Source organism: Diplotaxodon limnothrissa, linkage group LG6 (genome assembly GCF_057381915.1).
Source record: "Diplotaxodon limnothrissa isolate DT_005_m linkage group LG6, D_limnothrissa_male_GT1.1, whole genome shotgun sequence".
Taxonomy (NCBI): Eukaryota; Metazoa; Chordata; class Actinopteri; order Cichliformes; family Cichlidae; genus Diplotaxodon; species Diplotaxodon limnothrissa.
The window spans coordinates 36,928,586-36,955,782 of record NC_140601.1 but is presented as its reverse complement, the minus strand read 5'-3'; the positions used below and the strand labels follow the sequence as shown (position 1 = coordinate 36,955,782).

Here is a 27,197-nt window from a genome sequence, read left to right as displayed (position 1 = left end):
GGATAAAAAGGCATGTCAGATGGAAGACACTGCAGGTGCCGCACTGAACTTCCTCTTTACTTTTTATGGCCCATGTTAGCTTGTCATCTTAAAAATATTGACCATTCGGGATTTACATTTGAAAGCCTGATTTGTGCTTGAGGTTTATTAGTTATATCATGACTGATGATCATTATTAAGATACCGAGAATGAACACCTTTGGAAATAAACTGTGGGAATTTGAAAGAACTGATATATTGAGGGTGTAGTAAATACTGGAAAATGATGTTTGAAGAACATCTGTATTTTTTTTTATGCATTAATGCTTCTTTTTCTTAGAAAAGAGTGTGTATAGGTCATAAATCTACATATTAAAGTGCTGAAGTGAAAAATCCACCAGTGAACCAAAGTAGATTTAACGGTGACCTTATAAGACTCTTTAAACTTCTTCCCCGTGAGTGATGGGGAAAACACTGGAATCGCTACCTGCCAAAAGTATAGAAAGGTACCAAAAACAGACAGTCACATTTTAAATACCATATTCCCATTAAAATTATAATATACTGAGGATTGATGAAATTGTTGAGTTTTAATTAATTCAACCATATTTATCAAATATGTCTTGGAGGAGGAGCTTACTGAGCATGTTGAGATGTTGATAAATATATTTTCTGTTTTTTAAGGGGAAAAAACTAAACCTATACTTGTTTTAGAGAAGAAGGAACAGATGTAGATTCAAAGGTCTAATGTGTGGTTTAAAAAAGAAAGACGCACTGTCAGCTTCCCAAGAACCTTGGTTGTGAAGATCTGAAGTTACCCTTGACCTTCACTGGGTCTAAATCAACCTGAAGTAGAGTGGAAACAATTTAGGAAGTAAATGCACTGTACCACATAGGCTGCATAAATTCTACAGGAGGTGTAAAACTCACATCCCCACAAGTGAAAAGGCTCACACTGCTGAAAAAACACTCGCGCACAGACACTCGGATAGAGAAAATAAAGTGTATTTTTTCACTGTTCCAAAGTAGCTCACTCTTTGTCACACAGTGTACAGTATCTTTGTTTCACCCTATACAGACTGCTCAGAAACCAAGGAATGCAAGAATACACACAGAGAAATTAAACTGGCTCATTCTGCTGCACAATTATAATGAGTCTAGTTAAAAAGGTCAGTCTCTGCACACCAAAAATGGGACTGCTTAATTATAACCAGAAGAACAATAACGAAAATATAATCTTTGGACTGCCAATTTCCCCCCTCAGTGTTTGTTAGTACAACTATACAGGTGGTTTTCAAATAAGCCTGTTCTTCTCTCCACTACCAGAACTTAACAGTTCACAATTCAGAAGGGTTCATAATGCCATTTTTTTTTAAAAATACGTACATATATGTCCACCTGCACATGACACTGTGTCGTGGGTGTGTTTTTAAAGGCCATTTATAGTGAGCGTTAACCATCAGAAGAAGGCAGGGTAGCAGGGTCTAATAGTCCAAAAACGGAAGGCCTATGAAGTCCAGTGATGAAGTAAGCACGAGTCAGCAAAAAGTCTCCACACTTCTATAAATGCTGATCCCAGGTGAGAATTACCATTCAGTGTCTGGTGGGATAGAGTGAAGGATTAATGAGCACTGGTCCCAGTTATGTGTAAGCAAAGGCTTGTGGTAAAGGGGTAAGGAAGTTCACTGATTGGTTGGTGGATCCAACAGGGAGTCAGGGATTGTGGATATTTATAGGAGGTCACTCAGAGTCCCGTTGTACCTCAGAGGCATCGGCTCGACAGATAGGACAGGTCCTGTTAGCCTGGGAGAAAATTAAATAAAGAACCTAAATTATTAATGTACCAAATACAAACAGCACAGCAAATAAAGTGTGTGAATTTTCTGTTTACTGAAGTGATTTACAAGTCAGGAGAATGCAGGCTGCTAGATATAAACACGAGTGAGGCAATATCTGTTTGGAAGTTCAGTTGTCAGTTATTTGCTGTGCCATGACTGCCCTGCCTGAGCTTCACAACCTCAGTGGAATTTATTACCGTTATCCTAATAAAAGAATGTCATCACTCACCTTAAGCCACTTGTCTACACACTTGGTGTGGAACTCGTGATTACAGGGTAATACTCTCAGAAGCTGGCGTGACTCGAAGTCACACATGCACACCACACACCTGAAAGACAAATGTTAGGAGCGTTTTTTACACATGGTCTTGGGCTAACATTTTAAATTGCGCAAACACCTGCAACTGCTCACAAAACAAAAGAAAATCCACGCAAAAAGGTACTCACAGTGTTTGCTCAGATTGATGGTTGTTGGGGTTGAACCTGTATGATGGAAGCTGTTCTATATCTGCTTTAGTTAGACCTCTGGGCTTGGCCTCTCCCAGACGCTCTGCGAGGTTCAACAGGGCCTGAAGATTTCGAAGATAAAGGACATGTTTACAAAAAAAAACAGTCATCATATTAACTGTCGCTTGATTCTACGATGCAGTATTTTCAAACAAAATGAAAAATGTGACAGCTCGACAGCAGTTTGTTCTACCTCGTAGTTCTCCACCTCTCCATCATCCACATCCAGTTCTAGACTGATAGCAGGGGCCACATTTGGAGGCATAGGAAGCACAGACCTGTGGTGGATGAAGAGCATGAAGAAGTTTAATACACTGCATTCATTACCATCCTGAGGTACACTCAAATCTCTTGCAAATTCAGCCACGTAGTTCCAACAGAATTTTTTTTAAGAAGGAACTTACAAGAAGTAAGGCAGGAAGCTGGGGTGGTAGGGAGACGGGGGTACTGCCTGTTGAGAACGGTAACGCCGGCTTGTGAATCGCCGAGGCATAAAGTGAGGATAGGGCTAAGACACAGCAAAAGAGATGGAAAAAATGTATTACACTATGGTTAAAATTTTCATGTTACAAAAATCCTACATTGTAACATAAATGAACATCTGATTTGACAAATCTACTCACCACTGTAAAAAGCTCCTGTGACAGGGGGTCGTGGTGTGAAAGGAACTGGAGCGGTGTTGAAGGCGCCAGAGCAGAGGGCGGCTGGTGGTGATGGTGGTGATGGTGATGGTGGGCATAGCTGAAACCTCCACCCACTGAAAGCTGCTCTCCCAGAAGCTCAACCTCATTTTCAATCCTCTGTAAGGGCTGTGATTAAATGACGAAAGCATGCCAGGCGTTATGGCGGGTTAGACATGTTTGCTGTCCTATTTTTTTTTTTCTTTGGAGATTTCAGCAAAATCACAAAACAGCATATTTTAATAACACAATTTATAACTGATGGCTTGACAGTTTAATTAATATTAAAAGTTGTAACTCCAATAATTCGACTACTCTTAAAGAGACACATTAAGACATGTAACATGTAAAATCTTAATATTTGTAACTTGAAGAAAAAAATAAAATGTACACGTCTTGTAATGTGGAATAAGAAACAGAAAAGAACACCAATTTACTCTATAACAGTGCTTCCCAAACTTTTTCCAGCCACGTACCCCTTGAGACATGTCACCCTCAGCCGCATACCCCCTACTACGAACGACTCTTAATTAGTGTCTATAAATACATTGCAATATCGCATGCATAAAGATAAATACTGCACAGTCGATTATTTCTCACCACCAAATGAATTTATCAATATTTTTTAGTAATGACAGAGTTTTAATAACAAACTTTACTACTTAATACTAGCAGTGTATCAAAGGATTTATTAGAATTCACTTTTTTGTCGAGAGCATAAAGGCCATGAACTTTCATTAAACAGAACTTTATTTAATGTGATGGATGTGCTTGAGCAGAGGCACACAGCTCTTCAATGTTTGGCTCAATTTGGGAAAGGCTGAGTCTTAAATCGTTTTCCACACAAAGTCTTGCTCTGTATTTTGTTTTCATGTTTGTTAAAGCAGAAAATCCCTTTTCGCATAAGTATGTGGTGGCGAAAGGCATCAGAGTCTTGACAGCGCGCTTAGCCAGCGCGGGCTGTTCAGTGCGCAGCCCTATCCAGAAATCCGCCAGGTTCTTTTGAGCGTGTTCAACTTTTAGAGATCCATCTGTGGCGATTTCAATTAGGCTCTCGTGGTCAGACGGTGATAACGAAGTAGGCACGGCGGTGAACGGGTGACGTATCCAATCATTTGAGCCGTCCGTCTCTGGGAAGTATCGGCGTAACTGCACCGCCAGCTCCTCAAGGTGCACGTTACATTCGCGCTTTACACTTTTAGATAGTGTGAGATCATTAGAGCACAGAAAATCATGCAGCACGGGAAAGACTTCAGTGTTGTTTGTATCCAAGCAGTTCTTCCAAAGGTTTAACTTCTTTATCATGGCCTCAACTTTATCTTGAACATTGAATATAGTTGCAGAAACGCCTTGTAATCCGAGATTGAGCTCGTTCAGACGAGAAAATATATCACACAGATAAGCCAGGCAGGTAAGGTACTCTTCATCATGCAAATGTTCAGACAGCTCAAAGGGATGGTTACTGAAGAAAACTTTAAGTTCATCCCTCAACTCAAAGAAACGGGTCAGCACTTTCCCTCTAGATAGCCAGCGAACCTCTGTGTGGAGTAATAATGTCTCATGCTCGCTGCCCATCTCATTGCACAACGCAGCAAATAAGCGGGAGTTCAGCGGCCTGGCTTTCACAAAGTTAACCATTTTTACACTCGTGTCCAAAACATGTTTCAAACGGACAGGTATTCCCTTTGCAGCAAGAGCCTCTCGGTGGATGCTGCAGTGTACCCAGGAGGCATCTGGCGCGACTGCTTGCACACGCGAAACCACACCTCCGTGTCTCCCAGTCATGGCCCGTGCGCCATCAGTACAGATGCCAACACATCTGTCCCACACGAGTCCATGTGTGTTCATGAATGTGTCCAGCTTTTGAAAAATATCTGCGGCAGTTGTCCTTTGTTCCAGCGGTTTACAGAACAGCATGTCCTCCTTGATGGTTCCTTCATGAATGTAGCGCACATATACGAGAAGATGCGCCAGGCCAGCCACATCCGTGGACTCATCTAGCTGTATTGCATAACATTCACTGTGGCGTATGCGCAGAAGTAGCTGCTGTAAAACATTTTCTGACATTGCATTGATGCGCCGTAAGACAGTATTGTTTGATGATGGAATGGACTGTATCGTCTTTTTTGCCTTTTCCCCCAACATTGTCCCTACCATATCTAAAGCAGCAGGGAGAATGAGGTCCTCCACAATAGTGTGGGGTTTGTTGTTTTTAGCCACTCTGTAACTGACCATGTAAGATGCTTGTAGTCTGTTTTTATTCATAAGATCTGGCACCTGAATGCAGGTTTTACTTGTTGAAAGTGATTTTAGCTGTCGCTCAAAATATTCCCTTGGTTTATTTTTCAAATGGGGATGATTTGTCTCTAAATGTCTGCGCAAAAGTGAAGGTTTCATTGAGTTCTGAGACAATACTTTTGCACAAATAACACACTGTGGCCGGGGAAATCCACCAATATTTATACACGTAAACCCCAGCGAAATATAATTGTCATCATATTTGCGCTTCTTTGATGAGGTTGTGTTACAGTCCGTGCTGTCATGCTTTCTCCCACTTTGACGCTCCGCATCAGACACTTCATCACTTTCCACATGGCTGGCTCCAGCTATGCTAGCCACTTGGCTAGTAACCACAGATACATCCCTGCTAGCACTGCTAGCATCCAAATCTGACGAACACATTGTTGTTGAACAATCACCTGTGCGGTCACTGGAAAATGCATCTTCAGATATGAGCTTATTGGTTGTTGTGGCCGGTGTCTCTGTGGTAGGGCCTTTTTTTCTTGTTAACCACTTGTCCATTTTCGCGCTGCACTGAATGCTTGGAGGCAACTTCAACTGTTAGGTGTCAGTCATTTGGGCAAATCACGCCCATGTATTTTGTCAGAGCTATTTTTTTGCTGAACACCAGAGGGTGGTATATAGTCATGTATTTGACAGGCAAAAAAAACTGCATTAGCGCAAATTTCGGCTTTTAAAACTTTTGATCCCCACTCCAACCCCAACCCACGCGTACCCCCTACAGCCACTTGCGTACCCCCGAGGGTACGCGTACGGTAGTTTGGGAACTACTGCTCTATAACTTCTCATCTGTAGCTAAATAAAACACTTGGACAAATTAAACAAATATACTGGTCTAGTTTTAGCAACATTTCTTGTATTCTACCTTTAGTATAACAAACAGCAACAGCAACTTTGGGCAAATAACACACCTGTGTTTGACTAGCACTGACACTGTTTAAAGTCTTTATAAAACCGGATATAAGTCACTGCATGTATTGCACACAGCGATATAGGTCATTGCCAGTAAAGCTGATCACGTACCGAACGCGGCTGTTGTGTCTGGAAAGGCAGGAACTGTCCGGGTGTGGCGAGGTGGGGCGGGTGGTGAGACATGTGAGGTGGAGGGTGAAGCAGGAACTGAGGATCACTGGATAGCAGTGAGGGAAAGGCATAGGGCACCGGCAAATGTTGCACTGAACATGCCTGTATCATCTGGAAGAGAGTGGAAGAGAAGAGAGAAATAAAATGGTGGTCACTGTAATATGTAGTCTCACCACAAGGTGGCAGCCACAACTGAGAAAACTAACTAGTTTCCTCAAACAGGAAAGGTTTTGGCACACTTTTGTTGCTCACTTTAGTTTTCTTTTAAAGAAACTGCACAGAACAAAGTGTTTTATTTTTCAAATCAACAAAGAAACCCACACACTCCTACTAACTTTTACACTGTTTTATGCCTCTCACCGGGTGGTAGTGTTGTCCAGTGCTGAAGACCACGCTGCAGGCAGGGACCTGTTGTTGTGAGGAGCAGGTAGGTGGAAGATGCTGACTGCTACACAAAGGCGCTGTGAGACCGTGAGTAGGGACTGGGGTCACCGTGTAGGAGACAGGTACAGTGCCCTGCTGCAGCTGATGAGAAATCACACCAAAGTTGAAGTACAGCCTCTCTCTCTCACACACACACACACACACACACACACACACACACACACGCACTCACACACACACACACACACACACACACACACACACACGCACTCACACACACACACGCACTCACACACACACACACACACACACACACACACACACACACACACACACACGCAGCTTTCTATCATTTTCCACAGAAAATAAAATATTTGCAGACTGACCTGTTCATGCAAATCCATTACCATGGCTCCTTGTTGCTGTTGCGTTGAATGATGCTGTTGCTGATGATGGTGGTGGTGATGGTGGTGAGTGGCCGGGTGCAGTAGTCGCGATGATAGGCTGGGGGGATGGAAAGCTCGAGGTTCCTCTGAACCTACTCCTCCACCCCCAGACGTAGGAGGCTGACTGTAGGCGCTGGGAGTGTGTGTTGGGTATGTCTGCGGAGTGGATGGATGGGGGTTGTGGTGGTAGTTTTCATCCTGGAGCTCGGATGGTGACAGACGAGATATGGGGCCTTGGGTGGGGGGGTGGTGATGAGGAGGCAGGTGGCGAGAGGGTCTGGAGAGACGGCCACGCTGACGTCTTGCTGGTGGACTAAAAAAGGGATAAATAACAGTTTTATATCACAGACCCTGAGGTAAGTTGTAATAGTGGAAGTGTAAAAATAAATAAATAAATAAATAAAAATCTGGAAACTGCCACCTTACCTGCGTCTGTGCCGGGCTGGAGTGAGGCATCTCTCTTGGTGGTAATGTGAGTGAGGATGAGACTGTCTCCGACTTTGGGGTCCTGATTCCCAGGGGCGGATGGGAGGAGAAGGGGTGGATGGTGGGGGTGCAGATGAGGTTAGCTGTTCCAAGACGGACTGACTGGACAGCCTCTGGCGCTTTGGACTGGGGCTTTCCTCACTCTGTAGAGGGAGGGGTGAAACACGGAGGAGGAAAGGGGAGAGGGGAGAAGAGGAGAGAGGGAATGGATATTGTGGTCAGTGACCCATGGAACTCATATCAAATAAATCAATTTCACCATGCTTTTCAGTCCCTCTAGCCTACAATCCATACCATCACATTAGACATTATGTTCCTTTGTGACTAACGGTACTTCCTGTATATTCCATGCGAGCTTACATACTTTGCATGCGTGCATCTGTGAAAGAAAGCATATTACACCACCAGCTCTCGAAGGCCCTGAGGGTTGAAAGTCACTTCCTCTTGGCGCGAGGAAATGCAAACAAAACAAGCACTCACAAGCCCATGTGCAAATTACGAGAACACTCCCTAAATTGGATAGCTTGACAAATTCTTTCTTGCGAAGTCAAAAAAAGTCAACGATACATACACAAAAACAGAGACATAGCTCAGTTTATTAGTCATCCAGGTTTAGACTGACTAATAAGTTATACACCGCTTCAATCCTACCAACTCATCTGTGAGTCACTTCACTTACTGTCAAACAGTGACTCGCACGCTTAGCACTTGGTGAGGCAAGAACACACACATATCCATGTGTCAGTTCTTAGTCACTCTTTTACGAGGACCTTTGCTGTGCTCTGAAGAACACATGGATTCTTTAAGAAACACCACACACACACACACACACACACACTTCCCCATAGTTACCCTCTCAATGCTCCCCCCCTTTCTACTTATTTGATCCCTGCTTCCAGCTCCCCTCTTCGTGGGAGAGACACGTTGTTAAAGTGTGATAAAAATGACTCAGCGGCTGTGACTTTTTAGCACACATACACACAGACACACACATACACAGCTCAGCAACCTTGAGAGCAGTGTGATAGCTAACAGGAAACAGCTGGAGAGCAGACTGCAGAAACTCACACACACACGCACACAGTTATGGAAACGCCTGCAGACATGCGCAAATTCACATTCACACATGGGCAGCTGCCACCGTTTGAGTTCTACAGCCTATAAAGAACAATAGCTTCTGAAGTTCTTTAGAGGCAAACTCTGCTGTTCAAGAAAGAAAAAAAATGTTCAAAATGTATTCTGACTGCAGGCCCAAACAGAGTATACACTAATGGCTTGCCCATAATATTGAATGTGACCTGGGCTTGACAAGTTTATGGGAAAGGCAAACAATAACTACTACCAGGCAACAAGAATAACAAAAGAGTCATCTCCATACATCTCCATATGTTTAACAGAAATGGTGATGCAGGCCGCAGTTTTGAACTTAAATAGTTTGACCATAAATACAAATACCTTTAAAAAACAACAGTTTATTGGTCAGCTCCCTTTCATTAATCAGAATGTTGGTGATTCAACTCCTAGTCTGCATTAGGACTGCCACGATTAGTCAACTAGTCACGATTACGTGGACTATCAAAATCGTCGAAGACTAATTTAATAGTCGACGCGTCGTTTGAAGCTTTGTAAGGTCCCAAAAGACGCAGGAATAAGTAGTAGGATTTAGGAGTGTAATAACAGACTGAAACAGAAGATGGCAGCACTGCATGTACAAGGATGCCAGCTGCCGTTAAACCCCGAAGAAGGAGAAGCGGTGTCCGGTATCGTAGCTGTGTCAGGAACCGCATCCTCTTGTGCCCGCATTTGTAGGCCGATTACGTTACAGCGACACGACGAAGACTGTCCAAATTTGAAGACTCCGACAAATGAGCCCTTCATTTCCCCAGATTTGAAGGATGGGTCCGGGTGTATACTTCGTGGCCCAACCTATCCCAGAATTCATAGCACGGCCCAGCTTACTTTCCAACAATGGCGGCAGCTAGTTAGTTTTAATATTACTCTTGTTATACTTTCTGTGTCACAAAATAAACGTATGACATATTTTCAGGTGAGAATGTAGCTGTGTAAACTGCTCAGTTTATCAAGACACCACATATTTTCAAAAGCGCTCCAACGTTTTCGGAGACGTCTGTTACGATAGCTAGCCGGGGTTCAAGGTTCATCAGAGCCGGTGAGAACACCGGACTCCTGGCAAATCGTTTTCAAACCCACCGCCGTCTTTTGCTACTCAGGTTAAACATGATATATAAGTCACTTACATAACTTAAAAATGTTATTGTTTGGCTTTTTTCAGTATTGTATTTGTTCCTGAGTAAATCGGTTTGGCTGAGATTAAAGTTATAGTTTTTACACAGCTGAATAAACGTCAAGCAGACAACTGATTATCAGAAGTGTGAGATGCTCGAGAATATACTCCGGTGTCCTGTTATATTTTAGATAGCAAGGAGCAGACGGCTGAGTTTATTAAACTCCACCGAAACAATCGGCAAATTTCATTAAAATTTAATAAACTAACATCTTGTCTTTATGTGTGTTTGAATGCATCTTCTATAATCAATAAGACTAGAAAAGCACCATTTAAATGCCAGTAAATTTTTATGAAATAGTGTACAGGCGTGATTACTTTACTGTAATCACGCCTGGTAAAGTTAGTTCTTTACCATCCCTAGTTACAACAGTGTTTACAACAGTGTTTACAACAGTGTTTCTGCCTTTCATCACTGGAGGGCTGGTCTGTACAGTAAAAGCTGGTTAGCAGCTAGAAGCCAGGCTAGAGTAAACTTGTGCACACCGTCATGTTCAAATGCAGTCAATTGAAATCACATGTAGATGGTAACCTGTGTAATCTCCCCATTAAGCATATTTGTTATTTAGAATAGTCATTTCTTGAATATTACATAAACTGGTACCAATATATCAAAATTTTCTATTCTGCCCAGCCCCAACACTAACTATGGTTTCTTTAGTATTGCATGTACAATATTATATCAGCGGACTGGAAAGAAGGAAGGATATTTGATGAAAAAATATAGAAATAAAAAATAGAAATACAGAAATGAGTGTGACTTTGGTATTTGAATCTGTCCAATCAAAGGACTAGAGCAACGTGAGAGAATCAGGGCCCCAAATGAGTGAAAAAATGTGGATTTGGGTGTGCCTCTTCAATTTTTTATATGTCATGTGACTCACCATACACCTTATCATTTGGGTCCAAGATAAACAGAATACAAGCAAGTATGTTGTAACTTCTTTTGAAGCCATGTGATAGCTGAGCAAATCCTTTCCGCCTTATCCCCTGTTAAAATTCATTCAGAACTCTATTTTTAAGGGTTTTCTTCAACAGGTAAGGTGGAATGAACCAAACATTTTGAAAAATAAATACATGAATAAAATGGACAAGGTGCTTTGAGATGGCTTTTGCTTCAGTCTTGTTTTTGTATTACCGTACTACTCTGTAAGTCGTTTTCTAGAACACATCTCGTATTCGGTGCTGTAATGAATTCAGTTTATCTTCAAAGTACGAAATTTTCTTTCGTCAAACAGGCGAACTCGAAACAAACTAAACAAATAAAAATATGAGCCTTGACATGACGAGAAGACTAAGACTTCAGTCACACAAATATGTTTTCATTTTAAAACAAATCTCTGTACATACAAGCAGTGTTTTAGAGTTTTACAAATAATCTCTTGTCTGTACTAACAAGGCTATGAAGGCATATTAATAAAATGACGACACACATGCATGCTGGGCATGATTGTGACACTGTAAACAAGACAAAAGGGATTTTGGCTTATAGAAAAAACTACAATGAACGAAAAGCAAAAGGTACAAGAAGAAAGGACCTGGACCAAAGATGAGGAGTCGCAAAGCAAATATGACAATCTATTAAAGCAGTACCATAAGCATCATAAATTGGTACAGGAAGAAATGGCAATGGGGGGAAAAAATGCCCACACAAGAAGGATGAAATGCCTAGCTATAATGTTTTGACCCAATTTAATTAGCAAACAAAGCTCAAACAGAAACGTAAGTCTTTTCTGCCTGCTGTCCAGGCTAAAACATAATCCCAGACTGTTTTTGAAACTAAAATCTGTGTTTTTAAATTCTTTTTTAGGATGGACACTTGGCATATATGAAGTACACATTAACAAATTAAACTTATTCCCACTGCTTTGCTTTTGAAACACATTTTTAATCACATTTAAAAGTCAGCAGATTCTTTCGGGAGACGCAACACAACATATGTTGAAGTTCAAGTTGGAATCGGAGTGAAACAGTGAGGATAGGTTATTTGTTACATAAGAAATGAAAAATAAGCTTTTCTCCATTTCATTTTATCAAAACCAGCAGAAGATACTACAATACACCCATTACGGCATTGGATGGAGGGCACTAGTGGCCCACCCCCACCCCACTCTGAGACACTAAGCTCCTCTCTTCCAACCCAACACCCCACAACCTCTCTACCAGCCTCGCCCCAACCCCAAAACCCTAGGGACATCTACTGTGCCCATTTTCATATCTAAGCCAGTCTCCTCTACTCCCCACCCTTCCGAATAACCTCCTACCATCCCCCCTTTCCTTCCATCAGATAATCTAAACCAATCTATGATCGCCTCTTCATGTGCCCCCTGCTTTTTCCCTGTCTGCCTGCCCTGTCCAAGACCCTTGCTTAAAACATGAGGCCAAAAAAGGTTCTTAGACAGGACATACACATCTTAACAAATGCAGACTATTGCCCATTACTATGAAAGTTTGATGGGCCTGTCTACCCACGTTAGAGGGAGGGGAGCACTGCCAGACAAAGGAGTGTGTGTGTGTGTGTGTGTGTGTGTGTGTGTGTGTGTGTGTGTGTGTGTGTGTGTGTGTGTGTGTGTCCTAAAGCAATGTGTTATAATGTGTCCTCATGTTCTAATTGAGTGCCCGAACTTGTGAACTTATACACAGACACACACATCTGGTCCAAAAACAAAAGCTAGAAAATATGAGAAGAAAACATTCTGACACAAACAAACTGACACACTGTGACAAACTGTGAATCCATCTATGGCTCACACACCCTCATATTCCTTCTCACAGCATCCACAGCATGTTCACAGACCAGAGTGGACAGACATCCTGAAGCAGAAGTGCAGACACACCCTTCCACATTCTCTTTCACCATGTCTACATTTGGGGTATGCATGTATCCACTCTCACCCACATACACATAGCAACTCTGGCCAACAGCTGTTATGGCTTCACTGTCTTTGCTGAGAACCAAAATAAAAGAGAGGCCCAGAGACTGCATGAAAATACAAACCTAAAAAAAATACAATAGAGACCGGGTTTCTCTTTCCTGCCATGAGAGTCTGTTCACGAATTTGCACACTGAGCAAATATGGTCATTTGCTTTTACAGATTCATTAATATTTTGCAGACATGCTCCCACTAGCACTCAAACACTTCTCCCTCCCCCACTTATTTTCTTTCCATCAACAAGATTTCAAAGCCCATTTTGTTTCCTCTGCCACTGTTCCTCCCTTCCTTCCCCTCCTTTCGCTTCTCTCACTCCAACCAAGTTCCACAGCTGGAGGTGAAATCATTAGCAATACCCCCTCCCTGTTTTTGGCCTCGCCTCTCTCCCTCCCCTCTTTTCCTCCAAGCTTTCTGCAACACCTTCCTCAGCATCCTGTCTCGCCTCTCCTCCTTTTTTTACCCGTTTTCCACTTCATCTGTTAGCTTTTAACACACAACTTCACTTGTGATGATGACTATCATTTACTCAAGTACACTTGTATACTGAAATATTATCAGTAGCACACACACAAACACACAAGGTTTTTGTTTTGTTTTTTAAACTGGTGACGCAAACATAGTTTCTGAAACAAAAAGGATACGCACCCTTAGCAGAAAAGGGAAACTGTTTTTAGTGAAAACACTGCAAATAACGGAAAGCGGCTAAATGCAATATCCAGTAATCAGATTAATCTGCTGTAAACAACTGGACATCAGCTGGTTATTCAAAAGCATGGTATGGTATGCTTCATTACACAAAAGTAAACAACAAATACATGAAACGATGACAGCCTAACTATTTGTAAAGAATAAACTTAAACAACAATCTGCAGTCCTCTCTCACAGATGTATAATGTGCATACAGTTATGTACCACCTCTTAACATACTTTGGCATTTATGAAATGTAAAGCAGAGGCACTGCTGTTTGAGTTTCTCAAGGAGGCAATTGGAGGCAAATGTCTACACAAGAAGCCTCATTGCCTGCTGCTGAATACTAAACACCATCAAGCACTTCTCAGAGCTAAAGCTTCATCTCTGGGAGAGGGGTCATTAAACCAGTACATTTTAAAAGTTTTTCCATTTTCCAGAAATTCTGTGAAAACCTTAATAAATGTCTTTCTTACCTTATCGCTCTCCTCTCCATACGCATGGTCTGGGTGGCAGTGGTAGGACCCGCCAGAGGCTCCTGTACAAAGAAGGAAAGAACATGTAAGGCTTGCTACAAACCTTTCGAAATGAGTAGTTTTTCCTTATTATACCACTTTCAAGTCCATTTGAAGGTCACAATTGATGCCCCTGCATGGTCACAACAAATGGAGGGCACTCAGACATCCTTACTAAGCCATCTCTACACTCCTACGACTCTTTTTCCCCACTCAGACCCTCTTGGATGCAAAAAAAACTACAGCAAAAAGTCTTAAATTGCCCAGAAATCGCCATCATCTCCGCTTGGTAAGTTTAACAAAATTGTATTTGAACAAGCATTATCAGGCCAGGCTAAAAAGTTTCTCTATGTATTTCTCATCCAAAAATACAGAAGCAGCTCATTTCCCTAAAAATACAACGCAAAAATAGGCATCAGTTTTTCTTATGTACACGGCCATGAAAGTTATTTTTTTTCTGTGGTGTACTGTGTATCATTTTACAATATAAACTACAACATAAAAGGAATACCTTTTGGCGTCATTGACATTATAGCCATCATTGTTTGGAGACCTCTATTATCTCCATTTAATCCCTTTGTTGTTATTATTCTAACCCAACTTAAGGCTTTATACACAGCAGCAAAAAACAATGACAACATGTTTGTTTGTGAGAACGCTTGCTGACCATGTGTACGGCAAAAAAGTGACTGAAACACATATGGCATACTCTTGTCTCACATCAGAGGCAGTAGATGTAGGCACACATGCAAAAACACACACACACAAAATAAACACAGTAATCCTGGATTAGAGAAGCTTTCTGATGATACCGCCGCTTCCATCACAGCTAAGACTTTTACTCTTTTGTTTTTCAACAATCCTTTCATCTTTTTATTGTCTTTCCTATTTATTCTGGCTTTTATTTTTCCTTTGTCGTGGGGACGTCTCTCGTCTGAGACGTCCTCACCACAGATGGTGGCAGTGGTATACACACCAAGGGTAAGCACTCCCAAGGGCACTCCAGACAAGACTACCTTTTCAATAAAAATGAACGAATCAAAAGTAAAAAGAAATAGATGCACAAAAAAAAATTACAAAGGTGTTTAAAAAGAGAATTTTTCACCTATCGGCTGTTTGTTTGTGGGATTTTTCCTGCTTACAGCCAGCCTCTTTGAAGAGAAGCTATGACTGACAACAAAGGGGGGAAGAGACAGAAAGAGGCAGAGTGAGGTTTTCACAACTGAATTCCTCAGTCCTTAAAAAGCATTTCCTTTCATACTTCAATCCCTAGAGCAGGACAAATAAATGGATTGAAAAGGTTGAAGTAAGTAAAGCTTATATTAGTGTAGTGAAAACCAGGCTAAAAGGCTATTTCCACTGAGATGATTTGGGACAGAATACTGGTGAAGTATTCAGGGAGCTCGCCGGCTGCATAGCGGCTCGTCTCTGCAACACTCATTCACTGATCACAATAGGCAAAAATCCAGCTCCCTCCCTGAATGTGGTCTCACTTGCACATTGTCAGAATCCTGTAAATTGACTCAGAAACGAGTCATTCAGTTAGAGTCACTCTATAGAGCACAACACAGAAGCTACAGAGCAGGTTTAAAATGTTGCAGTAACATCGTGTTCACTGTTGGACTAACAGACTGTGCACAATCTTGGTTCTGCTGTTAGGGCACCGAGAAAAGCCGAATGGTGGGATTTGCAGTATGAATTACAATGTGCGAGGAAATGGCAAATTCTTCGACAATATCTAGGACGTTTTAGACAGTACAAAACGGATTTCATGGACACTGAACTACTGTACGAAGGACTTTGTCACATGAACCTTCATTGGCAAGCCACGGACTCTGCAAAGGATGTGACCTTCTTGAATCACCTTTTCCGTGTCTTCAGTCATTTTCGCAAATCCAATGAAGTCCCCAACTTTTCTTGGCATGTGAGGAAGCAGTGGGGTTGAACGTTAAACTGTCTTTGCCCCACCAAGTAAAAAGTCTATGACAAAGAAATGAGTAATATAATCAGCTGCTACTCAAGTAAGTCTCCCATTATAAATAAAGATATAGATAAAGTCCAATTTTACTGTTTTGGACTACAGTTGGTGATGGTTAGTCTTATTCTGCTGTGGAGACTTCAATGAGATTGTTGCAGCAGCACATGAACCAGTTCTTCACCTGGTTTGAGTGGCCCTCCCAGCTCACAGCAATTTTCCAGGGTAAAACAGCACCAGTCCAAGATAGCAGAGTTGGTAGTCAGTTGGTGACAATGAGCATCTTCGGAGAATAATAATATCTTGGACTAAAACAAAAGCAGTCTGGCCAATGAAGCAGTCAGTGTACAACTACAAGAGGCTAGGGTTAGCTGGAAAAACAGCTAACCTGGTTAAAAGCATAATGAACCAGTATTTGTGAAGTAACATTTACATACATGTGGGAAAACAGCAATAGGCTGCAAAGTTTTCTAAACTTAACTTTCAGGTGATTTTGTGTTTAAAAGTGAATTTTGCATAGCTATCTGAACAAGAGGAAGTCGGACACAGTAAGATATTTTGTTGCTAGAATAATAAGTTCAACACACTGCATCATGATGGAGAATTGGGTTTTTTTGACAATTAAATATCTGCCGTGTGAAGCAGATGATATGAAAAACTATGACTCATAATACTAAAGACACAAAGTACTGCTTTAGAGCACCACAATTCATCTCTTGTCTCTTTGAAAGTCACAAAACAAACTTTTGAAAAAACTTTAAAAAAATGAACTGAGTGTGCAGTAACCATTTCCTGCTGTGTGAAATTTAAAAAGGTCTTATCTAAATGAAGGAAAAATGATTGCAAGCAATGCCAGCTTAAGTAACTATGTGGAGAATGAATAGTTTGCAGGCCCCGCCTTCCCCGTGGCTGCAGAAAATTGCCATCGACTTTAGTTGTTTGTTTCACGAAACCAGCACAACAATGTTGGCAGGAGAGGGTGAAGGAGGAGAGAGAACGAGAGAGAGAGAGAAGTGTGGGTGACAAGAAGAGGGCAAAAGGGAGGTGCAGAAGAAGAGGACAGGGCTGGAAACATGCATGAAAAGGTGAGACCACTGAGGAGGAAAGGGAGACAGGAACAGACACGGAGTGGAAGAAAAACGAGTGGAGGGAGAGAGAGAAAGAGAGAAGAGCCAGAGAGAGGGAACAGGGTGGGGGTTGTGGCTTCCCCTCTTGACTGCTATTGATTTTCTGTAAGCCTCAGAGTGCATCAGCTATTTCTATCCATTTCCTTCACCTCTCCCTCCCCTTCTCATCCCTCCCTCCCCCCCCTGCACTCAGCTCAGACACCCTCCTTACACATCCTCCTCCTCCTCACACTCTCCATCACTTCATCACCATCCCTCCCAGCCACCGATCTATTTCCCTATCTGCCGGCCTGTCTCCCTCCCATATATTCCTGAAGCTTTATCGCATGGCACCCACATTTCCTTTTCTTGCCCTATCGCACCATCTCTATCCATGATCTCCATCAGCCTCTCTCTTACCGTCTATCTTTATTCAACTACATCTTCCCGTTTCATGTCCAAATGGAAAAACACAGGAGAGAGTGGGTGAACAGAAATGATAGATGAAAGGATAGATGATAGATAAGCAAAAGGTTTACTTAACAAATCACCAGCTCAACAGTAACAACCAGCCACAGAAGGCTTGCTGCAGAACTTGTATGCATTTACATAGCATTCACAGAAAGTAAGCAAAACTGAACATATGTATATCACACACATACACACGCATATACACACCTCTCACATCACCCCGCCTCCTGAACACATGTCAGAGCACACTTCACACCCTAGCGCAAAGCAGTCAAGTAACAAGCTGATATCCAAGCTTAAAATAGGCGGGCATGTAACGCTTGCCCAACCATTACCTGCTTCACACGCGCTTCATGGCAAAAGAGTGTGTCACGTATAGAAATGGGACTGATTCTACCGTTCTCCCACTTCATTGTCCTCCTACATTTCCTTCCTCATTATCTTTCTCATTATCTTTTTTTGTGTGTTCTGCTGCAGTCCTTGAGGTTGCTCCTCCATCCTGCATTTCTTCTCAAGCCTGAAAATTTACATCCCACAGTCTGCAAGCGTGTGCAGGTGGTTGCACATAACATACTTGAGTGCGAACTTGTTGTGAATATGGGCAACAGTGAGTAACTCACACGTCTATGTTCTTTTTTGAAACCTCATCTCTGCATGCCTACATCAGAATATTATGTCGTGTATGTATAATAAATAGTGTTTGCTGAAGCATCTTTCAATGTTTTTGGATTTAAACTTTTGCCATGGTGAAGTTTGCATGCCTTTGTGTGTGTGTGTGTGTGTGTGTGTGTGTGTGTGTGTGTGTGTGTGTGTGTGTTTGTTTGTTTTACCAAAAGTCCAAAGTAGCCACAAAAAAAGCCCAAAACAGTTTAGAAGTTTAGAAGCATGTTTCTTTCAAATTAAGAGTCACTGAGTTCAAATATTAATGTAATCCATTCAAAAATCAACATTGTTTATTCATATTTATTACATACAGGTTAACACACAGATATTTTTTTGCATTGTTTAACTAAAGGGGAGGTTTCTCCATGCTCACCTTAAATAATAAGTGACTAATTTCATGGCAGCTACTTTCTAAACCAGTACATTGCTAGTAAACATAGTTCCAAGTCTGGTATTTTTGTGAGTATGCCTGTCCCAGTACTGTCTACGTGAGCTCAAATACAGGCTAAGTTTAAACATGAGCACAGTCCAAGAAATGGCCTATGGCTTCTTCCGACATGACAAAATGTTTAAAACTGGATGTGTAAATGTATAAAGTACATTCTTTATGACGAGGCTGGTATTGTTTTGACCTTCTGCATCTTTCAACATAATAGCAAAATGTGGATCTGCAGACACACAGAAACTTTACTGTGCTATGCCATTTGGGTATCTTAACACCCACTGAAGTATACTTTGCAACTGACTTTCATTTCATTATACTACAATACAGGTCAGACTCAAACCCGAGCCACTGAACTCCATGCGGCATGTGGTCGCCTGCTCACCTACTGAGCTAAAGTGGTGCTCCACTACTACACTTTTTTTCTTTTTTGTTAAATCCGTCTCCCTGAACTATTACATCCATTAATTTTCTTGCTCTTGCTTTTAAAGTTTTCTGCTAACCAACTAGCACCAATACTCCCTGTACTCATACCAGCTTGCCCCGTGTCCCTTGTTCTTCTAAACAGAGCCCGCACGACTCTGAGTACTGGTTCAGGAGCCATAATGTCGATATAACCACATCCACAGAACAGAGGACAGTACTACCGCCAGCAGGTTCAATCCAGTGGAGTTGAGAGTCCATTCGCAGGGTACGAGACTCACTGGAAATGAACCTGGTCACACCGCTCCAGTATGCTGCTCTTCTATTATGTATTTGTGACACAAAAAATTTCAAAATTTAAATATTTGCAGAGGAGTTTTATTTCATAATTGATTTAAGAAAGCGCATGCGTTAGAAATAGTGGTCTAAGAACTCAATAGCGTTGCGGCTGATATGAAGCTGGTCTCTAGCTCGACTGTGACGTCATCCTGTCTGTATGCACATGTTTCTAACAGTCCCATTCCTGCTCCCAGCCCACCCAGGCAGCAAGTAAATAAGGCGTGTGCACTGACGCACCAAGTCAGTCGAGTTCATAAAAATACAAAATGCACACAGCGAACCGCTCTTTCACACTCGTTTTCTTTTCTCACTCTACCTTCTGTCTTCAGTCTTCCTCTCCACATTCCCCTCAGTGAAAGACAGAAGCCATCTGAGCAACAGCATTAGGACAAGGAAAGTAATGGGCAGAAAAGGAGAGTGCTAACTGTCTTAATTCTCTACTTTCCATCATAAATTTTGACACTAGTGCCACAAAGTGAGCTCTCAACTATTTGAACTACATTCTGAGGAGCCCATTGGAAATAGCTACTAATAAAATGTGCTTGCTCTCTGTCTTTGGGGCAACTAACACATCATTTATAAGCCAGGATCAAGAGTGTACCCTGGCTCTCTACTTATTAAAGCTGGGATCTGCTCCAATCCCTAACTTAAGTGAAACTAAGCCTCCTGGACATCTTTTATCTCAAATGAAAAGAAAGAAAGTGTAATATTATTTCATAAGCTGGAAGGTATAAATCTCACAGCCCCCAAAAAACCTCCAACTAGATACTGAGTAAATAAATAAGTAAATGAAATTATCTTCACATTCTGACCAATAAAACACCCTAAGTGCAATTAAAATATATATATATTTATACCAAAAACAAAACCCAATTTCCCATTTTTTTAAAGTTTTTTTTTCACCCCTGAGAGCTTGAGAGGTGGCAGGAAAGGCTATCAAAACAAACACAGACAGAAGCTTATAGTTCACTGAAATATCTTAATGACTCTTCTCTACCATCCCTACAGCGTGTTCCACCTCTCTGCTGCCCATCTGTATGCACAGTATGTTTAAACAGTTCCTGTTTGCCAAAATACAGCTCCATGAAGCGCTGAATTTTCAATGGATGTAGCCTTTTAGCCATATGTTGGCAAAAGGATGAATGTTTGGAAAACACTCAGCATATGTGTGGACAGCAGAGAAGTGGATTATCCTGCACATGAGGTTTGGGGGTGGGAAGGGTTTTCTTACAGTTACACTTTACAAAACATCCAAAGCAAACTTACTACTTCAATCTACAACTATGCAGATTAAAATATTCAGTTCATGTAAATGAGCAGTCTTGGTTAAAGCAGTGAAAACAAAAGACAAACAGAGGTGGAAAGGGAGAAGGACACATTGAGGGGTAGTGTTGAAATGATCAACAAAGATAAGGATACTCAACTGTTGAGGCACAGAATTGCAACAGAAGCTATTTGAGATTAAAAAGAAATTTCCAAAGGCGAGAATAAGAAAATATAAATCATGAAGTTGTATTACACCCAAATTTCCCTTTGTAGGACAATTAAAGGATTATTCTATTCTGTATGAAGTTGGCTGGGTTTATACTTGTGCTAAGGGTTAATGGTGGCCCTATCATAGTACTTAAAAAGTACAACTTGACATAATATGCCATTTCCCAGCAGCTTACTGAGAAAGGGTTACATGAGCAGGAAAATAATTTTACAAAAGAGGATATTTCTCGCAACAAAAGGGGAAACACAGGCTTGCAGCCATGATATAACAAAAAGGTACATCCAGAGGACATATGCAATTAAACTGAAAGCAACAGAAGGCCAACATGCAAACACCAGGAGCAAAGTATGCCTCCCTCCCATCCTCCTCCTTAATTCACTCACCATCCATTCCTTTCTGACACATACCTTTACCCACATTCCCAAAGTTAGTGCTTGTCTTGACTTCAGTCAACTGTTCTGGCCTCTTCATGCCCCCAACACTTTTTCAGTATCCACACCTCCTCTCAGGTTGCACACAACTGCTTTGTGCAAGAAAGACATGCTTCCTGTCTATGCTTTGCTTATGGCCGCACCCCTGACGTGCTACGTTTCTTCAACAGCCCTCTTCCTTATATTTGTTCACATCTTCCTTTTGTTATCACTGCCTGGTCTCAGCCTAATCATCTTCCCGTTCCTCATCCCCTGCCTGCAACTGACCTTCCTAAAACTCGTTCACTGTACTTGCTTAATGCAGTCCTATGACTACAAATTCCCACCACTGACTTGTTTTTTAACCAGCTATTGCAGTTTTTGCTCACTCATTGGCTTCCTTCTTCTCTCCTCATACTGACCTTTCTTCAGGAGTTAAGTGACCCTTTGGCATTCTCTCTTACACTTAGTCTCAGAAGCACCTTTTTTCCAAACCAGATCAGAGCCCTTTCCCTTAGATTCTGAGCTAATTTAAGGTCACTTTCCCCTATTCCAAGGATCCTCTCTTGCTGACCAAAGTGACTGCTTTGTTGTTTATTTGGAGTGACAGAGTAGCAGGGAACCCCTGCTACTTGGTCAATCCAAGTGAAAGAGTTTCTCTTCAAACTAGAGGGGGTTGCCTGGGCGACAAGACAAAGGAAAGCAAAAAAAAACAGAGTGCATGTTTCCACTTCTGTTACAGACAGAAGGATGGAGAGGACAGGAGTGGAGTGGAGGGGTAGAGGTAGAGTGGCAGGATTGTCCACCTCTCTGCTGCTTTGGGCAATCCATTAAAACGATCCCTCCATTAGACAAATGTGAAGGAGGAAGCCGAAGAAAATGGACCGGAGGGGTACAGAAAGGGTTGACTGATTCAGACGGGAGGGAGAAGTGAATGTGAGTAACAGGACAGACTGTGACAGAGGTGGGTCGCAATCAGGGTAAGATATCAGCTGCTACAAAGGATGTTTTTATCAACTCTGACCAATTGGCAGCAGTCTTAAACATTTTGAGAGCTTTTCTGTGCTTCTCTTTTGCAACCTCAAGTCTTAGTTTTGCAGACATCAGCTCTCTTAAGTCTGAAAACATAATGATTTCCTAAAAAGTCATGTGAACTTTATGACAGATAAAAAAAAAGAGGAAAATACCCTTTGCACTGTGTACAATATGAAACAAGTATGAAAGAACAACACATAAAGAGGAAAATGGGAGCAAAATAATTACAACGGGGGACTAGGAGAGTAGAGGAGATGAGTGGAGAAAAGGGGAGAGGAGAGGAGAGTAGGGAGGGGACTGAAGAGTACAGGATATCATTATCTTTCATGTCCAACGCAGGTGACTAGCAGTGGAAGAATGGATTAAGTATCCCTCCTCTCTCCCAGCAAGCAAATCCCATTCTGAGAATGGAAAGAGGGTTTAATAAGAGGTGTGTAGTGGTGGGAAAGGTCCAGCTAGCCAGCTGCTTTACTCTTGTAGGAGTACGTTTAACTATAAAAGTACACCCCCACCCCACCCCCTGCTTCCTGCAGTTAACAATGTAAACAGCACTCAATTAAAAATACATAGAAATAAAACAATAACTTACATTATATTTAAACTGCAATATCTACTAAATGAAAGAAACTTTTATATGTGTGCATTTGTTCTACTGTTAGACTCATCATCTACCTACACAAATGCAGGAGAGAGTAAAGTACAAACACAAATGTGTACATCCACCTGTAGCCTTTCTGAGTATCTGTTCTTTTGTGGGTGTCAGGTTGTGTTGAAATTTGTCTGAACAACAAGTTGGTAAATTTATAGAATTTCTACCCAGGTCCTCCTCCTCTGAATCAAAATCAATTTGGATGGAAATACAATAAAGTCATTCCATTCATTGATTTGAGCTATCCATTTCACAGCGAAGCTACTATGATAGAGTACAGGCAGCAAGTCTCAGTGGGTCGATAAACTCTGAAGATAACTAGAAGCAGTTTGGTGAGACACTGTGACTTGGCAAACTAGTCTATATTTTTATTCTTATTCATATTAATTTGTCTTGGTTCTTCGTTCCTTCCTAAGAACAACATACAGAGACACAACTTTATTTCCTTGGAACTCAACACAAAGGCATACAAGTAACACACACACACTGCTTTGACAACCTAATGACTGAGTGTTCAAAAGAGGCCTCTCTTTGTTTATGTGGGTTCAGCTGTGTTCTTGCTCTCAGTCTTCCAAACAGGTAAATCCAGTCTCTCTAAAGACCTGCTCAGTTTTTTGTGTACACAGATATGCAAACACCTACTGTTTAAAATGTGACAGTTTTTTTGTTTTGTTTTTTTAAGTCATCATCATCTTCATCATTATTACTCTTATATATAACTCAAGCCATGGACTTCAATAGTTTCATTTCACTGTGTATCTCGATGGTGTACCCAAGTGAGGACATATTTCGAAGAGGTGAGCAGAAGTAAGTACCTCCACAAACAAAAAAAAAAAAAAAAACTAGGCCGTCTGTCATATATGAGTTGCTTAGTGAGAGAAATGACTGCAGTCTTAGACATATCCCAAGAGGTAGAATCGGTATGAGTAATTTGTCTGCTGTAATGAGACCAAACCTAAACCCTGCTTTTCCCAGAGTCCTTACATTTTAATGTCAATGACTCAAATTAATTTGCAAAATAAAAACTTTATAAAGCAAAAGTTCCACTACATAACGTCTGTATAAAAAGGGGATTTTGTTTTAGAATGTTCCAATGTTTCTTTAAAATAATAATAATAATAATAATGATAACTAGTAAAATGTTTCCACAACACCCGTGGATACTACCAACTGCAGAAGCATTTTCAAACCTGTGAAGCCAGTTAGGTGTGCTATTAGCTTTAGTGAAAGGAAAACTTTCCCATAGCCTCAGTGAATGTGAAACTCTAGCTGTGCTGCTTCTATGTTATGAAGTTCACAACACTGCACTCACTGTGTTGTGTGAGAGTGCCCTCACATGTATTTAACACCCAACACCAGTCCACACATTCCCACGTGTGGGACTAATAAAGGTTATCTTATCTTATCTTATCTTAACCAAGTTTGCTTTGCAATGGAGCAAAAACGTCACAGCAGAGGTTACCCAGGTAGCTGTGAATTAAAAAGAAAAGAACATTTGAAACGGAATACAACCTCAGACGGAAACCAAATATCTGTTAAAACAGAGGCCATGGCTAAGATTGTTTACCACTTTGCTCAGCTGATTCTCTGTCATAAGCACGTTTTTTGTATGTGTATGTGCATTTATAACAGTAAATGCTGACTAAATATTGATCTATTCAATATCATAATATATGAGTAATATATGAGGATATTTTAACTCTTGTTCACAACTTCACAACAAGTTGGGTTATCTAGCTACAATTGTCCCTCTAAGAAGCTTTGAAAAAGAACAGACCATACGTAGTTTAGTCAAAGGTTTTGCCTGTACACATTATAAGGCTTGTTACCTAGCTACATCAATATTTGTGTAATTGACTAAAAGTAGACATGCCACAGTGCCTAAAGAAATGCAGTCTGGTTAACTAACTATGCACAGCAGTTCAACTGGCTTGAGGCTACCCCAGTCCAGAGCACAGGCTGCTGTTTTTCATTTGCCTACTGTATGTGCTAACTGTGTATCACATCCACACTATAGCTAAGTGGCAAGAACATAAAACACCCCATCTAATTAAAATACATCAAATGTGTTCACACATGCACAGACACTACAGTCATGCCAAGCCCAGGGCAGTCCCCTCCCTCTCTCTGTTAGCTTCTAAAGAAAGGTATTAGAACACCTCCGCTTATGTCCCTTCAACTCGCATACAGTGTGAAATTAAAAGTCTGAGTGGAGGTGTGACTCGCCTTTCCTTCTTGTTCTAAACCTACACAACCACATACACGTCCATTGACGATGACAAGTGGAGACGTTTACCTGCTGCTGGGATGCGGTGCGCTCCGGGAACAGAAGACAGCCTCTGAATGCCGGGAGAGGCGTTACTTCCTGGGGCTCGCTGCTGGTTCTCCGAGTGGATACTGTGAGTTCCAAGTGGTGCGCAAGCGGCACCGTTCTGCTGCTGTGGATGTAGTTGCTGCTGCTGCTGCTGCTGATGGTGGTGGAGATGGTGGTGGTGGTGGTGGTTAGATACCATAACTGCGCTGCCGGTCATTCCATTGCCATTTCCAACACCGCACGACTGATAATATCCAGACCGTGAGCGAGATCGAGTCCTTGGAGGTTCCATGGTCATTTGGTGGGGGTGAAGGGGGTGGAAAAGAAAAGAGGAGGACGCTTCTGGGGACTGCGGCGGAGAGCCGTTGGTAGATCCGGGCTGTACAAAGCCCCTCGCGCCGCTCTGGCTGTAACTATAGCCCCCGAGTCCTCTGCCCCCCTCCGCGCCCCCGTACTCTATTCGCTCCGCAGACTCTGTCGCCCCCGCCTCGTCGAATAAATCAGCCCCTTTAGGGACAGGCTCCGGGGTGGAGGGCAGCCGGGGGCAAACTCGAGGCTCCTGAGTCGTTGGCTGTCCAGCGGCTGCGATTGGCATTTCCTTTCGGGGGATTTCCTTCGTTTCTTTTCCTTTTTTGTTCCCTGCGTTTTCCTCTCGTTCCCCTCACCGAAGCAGCTTTTACACACTGTTAAAATGACAAATTAAATGAGTTAGGAAGAGTTAAATCGAGTTGTGAGGTACTCTGTTAACACTGTACATCACAACATTCACCAAGCTGGACTACCTACACAAACAAGTCAAAGCCATCAGTTTCTTTTGACATGCACGTGTGTTGTAATTTTGAGTTAACTGGTAGTTTGGTACTAGAACTTTGCTATTTCATAAACTGGTTCATCAGCTTACATTGTGAATATTTAAGTTTTCACTCGATTATACTGTTTGGGAATTAAAAATAATAATAATCTACAAGAATGTGACAGGGATACGATTCCTCTCCCGGCTCACCAGCAGCTTTAACTTCACAACAGCAACGACCACGGCTCGCTAGCTGACGGGAAGCTAGCGTTTGGGGGCGATGCTAACATTAGTGCGCATAGCACGCTGTGGTAAAGGCGTTATGATGCTTCTTCTAACTATATAACTACAGTGTTACCACACCAGCTCGCTTTCTCGGAATCCCAATTATCCTCGAACCGACTTTAAAACAACTTTCGCCACTTTAACCCACATTTAAACTTGTTTAGCCAGCCTGCGTAATGTCGTTCGCTAGCTTGGCAAGCCATACCAACCCCTCCTCCTCTACCGACCAACACAGAGAAAAATCCCATAGCTAGCCACCCACGCCTCGAAGCGCTTTAAAATATTTGGTTAATAGTAAGAAAACAAAACGGTGTTGTGTATAAACTTATTCGTGTGATTTCGCTGCGTTGGGATGAGCCGGTAGAGCTTTCCCGGTTGTATGGAAGCAAACAGCAAAGCGCAGACAGAAACATTAAAAGTGGCCGGTCTAAAATTACAAAGAAAGAACCACGGCTAAAATTAACAGGATCTTAAGGAATGACCCCGCCTCTGTGTCTAACGCTGAAACCGGGTCTATTTCCCCTGCTCTGAGTATTTTTTAACAACTTACCTTCAACGCGCTCTCCCCGACTGTACTCCCAACTCGGATCTGTCGATAATATTGCGAGCCCTGTCTGTGAGAGTGTATGAACGCGAGTGTGTGAGCCCAGT

The 27,197-nt window shown here is 41.9% G+C and overlaps 1 protein-coding gene across 1 annotated transcript; it reads right to left on the bottom strand.

Moving 5' to 3' along the window:
* Nucleotides 1–310: 310 nt before the first annotated feature.
* On the bottom strand, nt 311–27,197 carry rnf38 (ring finger protein 38). Its single transcript, XM_085356371.1, has 13 exons — nt 27,097–27,197; nt 25,451–26,151; nt 14,108–14,169; nt 7,645–7,847; nt 7,159–7,531; nt 6,749–6,913; nt 6,329–6,499; nt 2,948–3,133; nt 2,729–2,832; nt 2,518–2,602; nt 2,265–2,386; nt 2,047–2,146; nt 311–1,782 (listed from the first exon to the last, which is right to left on the bottom strand). The coding sequence occupies exons 2-13, from the start codon at nt 26,061–26,063 to the stop codon at nt 1,720–1,722; spliced, it is 2,247 nt and encodes a 748-aa protein (XP_085212497.1). The 5' UTR covers nt 26,064–26,151; nt 27,097–27,197; the 3' UTR covers nt 311–1,719.

Bases quoted from the DNA above. Each gene is read 5' to 3' on its own strand.
- rnf38 (XM_085356371.1), bottom strand. From the start codon at position 26,063: ATGCCAATCGCAGCCGCTGGACAGCCAACGACTCAGGAGCCTCGAGTT. The intron at 14,170-25,450 runs GTAAACGTCTCC...TTCTTTGTACAG, and splicing joins GCACCGCATCCCAGCAGCAG to GAGCCTCTGGCGGGTCCTAC. The intron at 2,833-2,947 runs GTGAGTAGATTT...GCTGTGTCTTAG, and splicing joins CACAGGAGCTTTTTACAGTG to CCCTATCCTCACTTTATGCC.